Source organism: Crocodylus siamensis, chromosome 10 (genome assembly GCF_052110815.1).
Source record: "Crocodylus siamensis isolate JL-2025a chromosome 10, ASM5211081v1, whole genome shotgun sequence".
Lineage (NCBI taxonomy): Eukaryota > Metazoa > Chordata > Crocodylia > Crocodylidae > Crocodylus > Crocodylus siamensis.
Window position 1 is genome coordinate 37,835,678 of NC_143404.1, and position 9,594 is coordinate 37,845,271.

The window sequence follows — 9,594 nt, forward strand, 5'->3', positions numbered from 1 at the left end:
CAGAGGTACACTACTTGATTTAATTTCAGTACAACTTGGTTAGTCATATTGAGCACCTTAGACCCTTAATTGTAAGACGCTGTATAGGTTATTGTGATACCAGGATGGAACCTCAAATATTTTCCAACTGGCAGAGACATCTAGATTGACAAGGAAAGTGATAGCAAGGGAGAGGTAATCACTCTGAAAGGGGAGCTTGTTCATAACCAAATTAGAGTAGTGGGTCATGGGTTGTACTTGATACTAGAGACAGAGATAAAATTAACTGTATTGTTATGCTTCAGGTGGTCCCAGGCATGAGTTTGTATTCTTGTTCAAAAAGGCACTGATATTATAATTTAGTTATTTAAATTTCACATAATTTAGTTATTTAAATTTCACATGTATGTCCAGACAAGCTCTGTGTCCAGCAGAGAACTACACCTCCGCCCATTTTTTCAGCATGATCGTTTCTGTACAGGGTACAGGCATTTACACCCATAGTCCAGTCATAAGAAGAGTCCCACCAGGTCTCCATTATCCCTATGAGAACATAGTCATTTTTGTTTAGCAGAAGGACCAGTTCCTCCTGTTTATTCCCCAAACTCCAAGCATTAGTGTACAGGCAAGAAAGTGTGCTGTTGGAGGCCCTAGGCTTCCTTGTACACATGGAGAAGCTCTGTTCCTGGGCTGGGGTAGGAGTGGGTTCCCTTGAGCATCTTAACCTGCTGATTTTGTGGTTGATGCTTGGTGAGCTTGCTCTAGTGGGTCCACCCATGCCTCAGTGAGCTTAGTTTAAAGCCTGATAAAGCAGGCCTGGCTGAGTAGCGCTTCTTCCCCAGCAGAGTGAGGTGGAGGCCATCTCTTCCCAACAGAGCATTGCCACTCTCTTTGAAGAGCAGACTATGCTCATAGAAGCCAGAGCCTTCACAATGGCACCAGAGCCACAGTCTTCTGTTTACTGCCTCAATTCATCTCTCCCTCATTAGCCCGAGACCTGTAACTGGGTAGATCAAGGAAAAAAACACCTGCACCTCCAACCTTCTGAGCCCCAATCCCAGAGCCCTGTAGCCCCTCATGACCTGGTTGGGATTCCCTGAGCCGTGTCATTTGTGCCCACATGGATAAGGAGCATAAGGCAGTGGTCGGAGGGACAGATAAGTTTTGGGATCTTCTCAACCACATCCCAGATACAGGATCTCAGGAAGCAGCGGACCTCCTGGGCCAAGGGGTCAGAGTGACAGATTGCTCCCTCTGTCCCCCTCAGAAGGGAGTCTCCCACAATGACCATTCTGCGTTTCACCTTAGGGATGATAATTGGTCATGTTTCTTCCTCACTTGCAGTAGCTGGCAGCTCTGAAGGCTCTACTGGTACTGCAAAAGGTTCATACTTGTTGCAGAGATCTAGGGGGGTGGTGACCATGGTACACTGAGCTTTGGAGTCGGAGACAACCTTTGCCTGGCTGGACAGTATGGGAGTGCCTCTTGGTCTCCCTGGTACTGGCAGGTAACCTAGGTCTACCCTCTTCTTTCCTGGGGCAAAGGGCCTGGCAGTAGGAGTCAATCTGCTGTTTGTCATCATGATACCACACAGCCTTTGCACCATGGTTTGGAGCTCCACTATCTGGGATTCCAAAAATTCCAATACAGAGCAAACCTCACAAGGGGAGGTTGCAGTGCTCCTGATCCCATGTGCCTGGAGTCATGCCAGGCATCCCTCACAGCCAAGAGCCAGGCGTTCTGTCTGAATGGAGGCCAGAACAATGGGCTCCATCTGGATGGAGGCCTCAGAAGTAACAGAGGGGAGGGATCCAGCCACAGGGGGTAATCTCGAGGTATGACACATCCCACCCACCATTGTACAGGTAGTAGTTTTGCTACTACTGTGCCAACTGTTCCTGTGAGACTCACTGCCTAGGGCCTCATGCCCCTCCTGCTTGCCATCCTGTGCAAACTGCTGCACTAACTAGTGTGCCAGGCCAAGAGCATACCTATCTGCACGTTCTGTTCATAAGGCTCTGGTCGCATGGCTCCCTGGGGGCTGTGCGAAGTAGGAGATGCAGGGGTGGGGGGCTTGAGTTCTCTCAGCTGCCTCACAGCTGAACTGACTCCCACCCATCACAGATCCCACTTACCTCCTAGCTATGCAGGAGGTTGATGGGGGTCCATTGGGGTCCTGATGGAGGTACTGGGGGTCCCAGGGTTCACAGGGGTGCAACAGGCTTCGGCCCGTGTAACTCACTCTGGAGTTGAGCCAAACTGAAGGACATGATCCTTGAAGCACAAAGAAAGGGAACAGAAGGGCTGGGAAGTAGGGCTGTGCAAAATTTCACAAGCCATATTGTTTCTATGCTTTCAACTCATTTCAAGGTTGAAACAGCAAAATCAAAATGAAACAAAAGGCTGCAAAACAGCCTCAAAACAAAATGAGGCTAGTTGAAATGTTTTAACCATAGCGCTGGAGAAACAACTCAGCCCAGCAGGGCTGACTTCCCATCCCCAGCAAAACATCGAAACAGCGTTGAACCAGCCTTTCTGTTTTGGCAGAATGAAACAGAACAAAGCAGCTGTTTCCAATCAAAATGAAATTTGAAACAGAGTGCTGTTCCCTCGAACCGTCAAAACTCAAGGCGAAACAGAACAGTGCCGTTTCACACAGCTCTACTGGGAAGCTCTCTTAGCTAAACAGGGAAATCATAGTCCTCTTAAGAAAGAAGAAAGAGGCTTATAAATAATGGAAGCTTGCAGGAGGCCCCAAGGAGGTCTATTCCATGAGGGCCCACATTTCAGGGAATAGATAAGAAAGGCTAAAATGGAAATCAAACTTATATTAGCAACAGGAATCAAGGGCAACAAGAAGTCCTTCTTCAGGTACATAGGACACAGGAGGAAAACAAATGGGAGTGTGGGGCCATTGCTCAACAACTCAGGAGAGCTGATTACTGGCACCCAGGAGAAAGCCGAACTCCTGAATAACTACTTTGCCTTGGTCTTTCACTGGACCAAGGGGAAAACAACACCAGGTAGAGTATAGGATGAGCATGGTAGGAATAATTGCCTTCCTACTATTGCCAAAAATTCACGTATGACCAATTAAAAAAATTAGACATATACAAGTCAGAGATCTAGGGCAGGGATGGGACCAGATGATCCAAAGTCATTGCAGAACCCCTGGAGAAACTCTTCCACAACTCATGGCGCTTTGGAGAAGTCCCTGAGGACTGGAAGAGGGCCAATGTTGTGCCCATCCACAAGAAGGGCAGGAGGGAGGACCCAGGTAACTATAGGCCAATCAGCCTAATTTCCATCCTAGGAAAAATGCTAGAAAAGTTCATCAAGGAGTCTATCTGCGATAAGCTTGTGGAAGGTAAGATTATGAATGACAGCCAGCATGGCTTCATTGCAGGCAGGTTTTTCCTTACCAACCTTATCTCCTTCTATGACCAGGTAACTCATCGCCTGGACACAAGAGAGCAGGTTGACATTGTATACCTTGACTTCCAAAAGGCCTTTGATCTAGTATCCCACCATGTCCTCACCAGAAAATTGAAGGATTGTGGGATTAACTCTGAGATAGTCAAGTGGGTGAGAAACTGGCTGCAGGATAGGACGCAGAGAGTCATAGTGAACCAATCTGTCTCATCCTGGCAAGAAGTGGGCAGCGGTGTCCCTCAGGGGTTGGTGCTTGCTTCTGTACTTTTCAACATCTTTAGTAATGATTTGGATGTTGGAGTGTAGAGCTCGCTGGCCAAGTTTGTGGATGACACCAAGTTATGGGGAAGCCTGGACATGCTTGAAAATAGGCTACAAATACAGGTAGACCTAGACAGGCTACCAAGTTGGGCAGATCGGAATCTGATCAAGGTCAGTGTTGAGAAAAGTAAAGTGCTCCACCTTGGGATGAGGAACCCCCAACCTACATACAGGCTTGGTAGCACCAAACTGACTACCACCACAAATGAAAGAAACCTGGGGTAATAATAGACCTCGGCATGAATATGAGCTTGCGGTGTGATGCTGTAGCCAGTAAGGCAAATAATACTCTGGCATTCATCAATCAATGTATCTCCAGCAAAACCAAGGAGGTGATTGCTCAGCATTGATGAGACCACACCTGAAGTACTGCATCCAGTTCTGGGCACCACACTTTAACAAGGACATGGACAAGCTTGAGAGAGTCCAAAGAAGAGTCACCCATATGATCAGAGTCTTACACAGCAAGCCATACGAGGAAAGGCTGAGGGATCTGAGACTTTTCAGTCTGAAGAAAAGAAGATTGAGAGGGGACCTGGTAGCAGCTTACCACTACACTAGAAGAGTACATCAAGGGCTCGGTGAGCAACTGTTCACTAGGGGTAAACTAGAAGTAATAGCCACAAACCCCGACAGAGCTTCCATTCCCCTTCAGTGGGAAAGGAATCTTCTTCATTGATGTCTTCCAAATTCAGCCACTTGTGTCACTGAACTGAGAGGTCACGTACAGTAAACTGTGTAGATTTGCTGTCTCCCTCTTACAGGAAGAAGAAAGTATTGTAAAAAGCTAACATTCAAATTATTTATATAAGTGGGTCAAGGCATCACTGAGACAAGCAGATGGTATATTTCAGAACTATTTCTTTCAAGATTTCTACAAACTCACACAAACATTTCTGCACACTAAATTCACAGTTCTGAGGTTCAATTGACAGACATAACAGCTAGAGTTTTTCTTTAAATGAAAGCTGAGATTTTGGAGAACAAGATGGTGGTTTGAGGGAGAGGCAGCTCTACTTTAATGATCCTTCTCACCCCTTTCTTAGAGCTTGTTCATTAGTTTGTGATTTATTTCTAGGATACTGGCTGGCTGACAACACTTTCTGTCTTTGCTGAGGTTTGAATCATTGTGGGGGTGTCTAGATGTGCATTAAGGTGCTTTAGTTAATGCACATTAAATCTAGTACCTCCATTGTGAGATATTAGGACAAGGTGCATTAGCCTGTCTTAATGCACATTAACTAAAAAACAAGTTTTAGTGACATGTAGATACATCCTTGAGTGTTACATTATTTGTGAAGAAAGAGAAGGACTAAGAAAGAATATGAACCTTTCTTGGGTACAGAGGGGGTGCCTGCCATGTCAATGAATGGCAAATAAGCAGAGTCAGTGAGTGCTTCTACATAAGATGCTAACTGCTCAGTAGCCTAATTCTACTGTGCAGTGGGATCATCTACACATGCACCAGACTGTACAGTTGTTACTGTGCAGTCATTAATACTTGTATAAGCAAGTACTAAATGACTGCACAGTAACAGGAGCTACTGCACAGTCCCAGCACCCCACGAGCTATTGCCAATGTTACTGCTCCTCACAACTGTGCAAGTTTCATGCCAGCTGATGCTGCATCACTACATTGTCATAGCTTGTCACTACCACAATGTAGTGTCTTGTGTAGATGCACCCTGTAGTATGCAGGGCAAAACTCATGCTAATACACTACTGTACAACTAGGCTACTGTGCAGTTAGCATCACTAAAAAGCTGTGCACTGAAACAACTGCATAGTAGCACCGGTTACTGTGCAATCATTTAGGACTTGTTTACACACATACCAAACTTAATGTGCAGTAACTGAGGTACATTAGTGGACATGTAGATGCACCCACTTAGAAATAACAGCATGCCAATGTCCAGTATTGCCCTGTAATTACCGAGCATTAAATTTAGTACCTGTAATAACAGTTATTAACTTAATGCTCTGTTATTGGTGCAACTGTGCACTAGCACAGATTAAGTGTTTTTTTGTGCACACCCAATGCACATTGGACTAAAGCTACTGTTCATTATCGCATTAGCACACTTTTGCCAGCCGGACTAATGCACAGTAGAATTAGTCCAATGTACCTTAAGCGTCTGGTGTGGATGCATCCACAGCCTGTTACATTTGACAAGTTTTAGAGATGAAAAAGAAAAACCATAGGTTTTAGCCATAGTGTGAGACAGTCATCCTATGTAATCTGACAAGGGAAATACTTATGATGAGCACAGAAATGTAGAACTCCTTGTCTTCCCTTACGAATTACAGAAAGAAACCATAAAATAAATCATACTTCCAAATAAATTAAGTTGACATTAGGAACCCTAACCCTTAAAGGGAGATACATTTTTTACTATATCACGGCTAGTGGTATATAAAGGTATCAAACTGTACTGTACTTTAGTGTTTCGTATTAAATATTTTGCTTCAGTGTTTTCTTTTTAGTAAAGTTTTGGGGATATTAAAGAATAGTAACTCCGAAAGCAGTTTTACATGGACAAGTATCTCAGAGATATTGAATCCAGACGCCTGATGGCGCTGCTGACTGCAAAGGGGAAGAAAGAACTGCAGATCCCAGACACCATTACAAAGCAGACACTGAATCTCAGCAGACCAGCTGTTCCTAATCGAGCTATCCTGCACAGTGACTACGCTGTCCGAAAGGGCATTGGATCAAAGCGGTGGATGTTGAGGAAGCTTTTCTGCACTCGTAGATAAGAAGTGCTGTGGCCTTTGTTTTAAACAAGAACAAGAATATATTGAAAGGAGGAAGATTTAGTCGGAGGGGAAAATGGCGACTAGAAACACCGAAAAGTGTTGGAAAAGGCGGGTTCTGTCCCTGATCCTTCTGTTCTGCGCGTCGGGTGTGAGAACCGCAAATGTTCGGTATTCCGTGACTGAAGAAAGCGAGAGAGGGTCCTTCGTGGGGAATATCGCTAAGGATTTGGGACTGACCCCTGAGAAACTCTCTGCTCGCCAGGGTCGGATCATTTCTGAAGGGGAAAAGCAGTATTTTCAACTCCAGCTCAGCACCGGGTATTTGTTTATTCAGGAAAAAATAGACCGAGAGGAGCTCTGCGGGCAAATGGATTCCTGCGTGATGCATTTGGAGGTTTTGCTGGAGAAGCCACTGCAGTCCTACCAAGCCGAGGTAAGCATTAACGATATAAATGATCATTCCCCGGTGTTTTTAAATAAAGAATTGCTCTTAAAGATCCCAGAGACTGCAGTGCCGGGAACCCGGTTTTTACTGGAGAGTGCTCTGGATTTAGATGTAGGGGATAACAGTCTCCAGAACTACAGCATTAGAGCTAATGACTACTTCCATATTTACACACGGGACCGCAGTGATGGGAGGAAGTACGCGGAGCTGGTGCTCGATAAATCACTCGATCGCGAGCAGCACCCGGAGCTCAGATTGACTGTGGTTGCTGTAGACGGTGGTTTCCCCCAGCGGTCAGGATCGGCACAAATCCGCATTACTGTTTTGGATATCAATGACAATATCCCAGTGTTCGCTCGGCCTCTCTATAAAGCCCAGATTTTTGAAAATAATATTGAAGATTACTTACTCGCTACAGTCTCGGCAACCGATCTGGACGAGGGGAGCAATGGGGAGATCTCCTACTCTATTATTCAAAACTCAGAGGAAAATCGCAAAACGTTTATGATAAATCCCATCACCGGGGAAATTCGACTCCAACGAGTACTGGATTTTGAAGAAATGCAAAATTATGAGGTAGACGTGCAGGCCACAGACGGCGGGGGTCTTTCTGCTCACTGCAAAGTCCTTGTGAAGGTTCTGGATTTGAACGACAATGCCCCAGAAGTTACAATCACATCGCTCACTAGCCCCATCCCCGAGGACGCGCCCCCCGAGACGGTGGTGGCCTTATTCAGTGTCAGGGACCGCGACTCCGGCGAGAACGGGAGAACATCCTGTTCTATAGAGGACCACGTGCCTTTTACTCTTACACCATTAGGAAATAGGAATTTTTTGGTAAAGACAGAAATCTCGCTGGACCGCGAGAGCGTGTCGGAGTACAACATCACGATCGTGGCGCGGGACCAGGGCGCCCCCAGCCTGTCCGCCGAGCAGAGGATCACGGTGAGAGTGTCGGACGTCAACGACAACGCGCCGGTGTTCAGCCAGGCGGCCTACACCATGCACGTGCGGGAGAACACGGCGCCCGGCACGGCGATCGGCTCAGTGCGCGCCGCCGACGCGGACGCGGAGCACAACGCCCGGGTGACCTACTCGCTCCTGCCCGCCGGCGGCGGCGCCCTGCCCGCGCTCGCCTACGTGGCGGTGAACTCGGCGGACGGCAGCGTGTACGCGCTGCGCTCGCTGGACTACGAGCAGACGAGGCAGCTGGAGGTGGGCGTGAGAGCGGCGGACAGCGGGGCCCCCGCGCTCAGCTCCGAGGCCGTGGTGCGCGTCGTGGTGGTGGACGAGAACGACAACGCGCCCTTCGTGCTGCACCCGCTGCAGAACAGCACGGCGGCCTGGAGCGAGCTGGTGCCGCGCTCGGCCGAGCCGGGCTACCTGGTGACCAAGGTGGTGGCGGTGGACGCGGACGCGGGGCAGAACGCCTGGCTGTCCTACCAGCTGCTGCGCGCCACCGAGCCGGGGCTCTTCGCCGTGGCGCCGCACAGCGGCGAAGTCAGGACCAGCCGGCCGCTCACGGAGCGCGACACGGTGAAGCACAGGCTTCTGGTGCTCGTCAGGGACAGCGGAGACTCGCCCCTGTCGTCCTCCGCAACCCTCAACATCCTGCTCGTGGACGGCTTTTCCGACGCCTACCTGCAGTCCGCCGATGCCGCCGCCGCCGCCGAAGGGGCCGAGAACGGCGCTTTAACCATGTACCTAACCGTCTCCCTGTGCCTCGTGTCCTTCCTCTTCCTGCTCTCCGTCGCGACGTTTGTCCTGGTCAAGGTGTGCCGGAGGAGAGGGGGCGGGGAGCAGTACAGCACTGCGCCCGGCACGGTGTATGGCGACGGCAACTTGCCGAGAGACTGGGTGGATGTGACGGGCACCGGCACCCTGTCCAGGAGTTACCGCTACGAAGTGTGCTTGAGCACGGGCTCGGGGAGCAGCGAATTCCGGTTTCTGAGGCCCCTCGTGCCCTGCCCTCCGCAGCAGGGGGGCGGCGCTGTGACAGGCCCCGGCAAGGACGGCGATCTTCTCACCGGAGGGGCCGATCAGGTAAGGGTTGAGTGGGCTCTTCCGCCCTTTATTTTCTATGAATAGGTCCTCAGTTGTTTCCACTGGCGAATCTTCATGTGTTTTCCTTTTTCCAAGTCTACTTCTTTTTTCCAAGTCTACTTTGTTTCCTTTATGGTGTAGTAGGTACTGATTCTTGCAACCAGGACTGTATCGATTACATTAACCATGTGCAACCAACAGATGAGCGTTAACATCTCATATAAGCAAATGAGAGATGATAGGAGCAATATCCAGAGTCAGTTATGACTTCGTAAGTTGTAGAATTCCTTCAAAATAGCAGTCAACTGAAAGTGTGTGCTTTAGGAGAAGAGTATAATAATAGCGATTTTTTTTCAAGAGGTATTCTGGAAATATTTAGTGACTTTCCAAAATGTAGTATGTGTTACGTTTCAGTGCATTTTTTTTCTAATTCTTACCAAGCTTCCTTGAAAAAAACATCAAGAGTATATATTCCCCGCGAATCGTGAAGCTGCCTCGCAGAACTCAGTGAGATGACCATGTTCGTTGTCAGAGGCCTTGGTTCCGGGGTTCAATGGGAGAAAGGGCCACCATGTTAATGTTAAAGCGTGGTGCCAAATTGTCTAAGTCATAGTAGC

The 9,594-nt window shown here is 48.2% G+C and overlaps 1 protein-coding gene across 1 annotated transcript; it reads left to right on the forward strand.

Annotated features, from left to right (window-relative positions):
* Positions 1-6,436: 6,436 nt before the first annotated feature.
* Positions 6,437-9,065, forward strand: LOC149856457 (protocadherin beta-16-like). The gene has a single exon (XM_090020606.1). The coding sequence runs from the start codon at positions 6,563-6,565 to the stop codon at positions 9,020-9,022; it is 2,460 nt and encodes an 819-aa protein (XP_089876732.1). The 5' UTR covers positions 6,437-6,562; the 3' UTR covers positions 9,023-9,065.
* Positions 9,066-9,594: the final 529 nt, after the last annotated feature.

Bases quoted from the DNA above. Each gene is read 5' to 3' on its own strand.
- LOC149856457 (XM_090020606.1), top strand. From the start codon at position 6,563: ATGGCGACTAGAAACACCGAAAAGTGTTGGAAAAGGCGGGTTCTGTCC.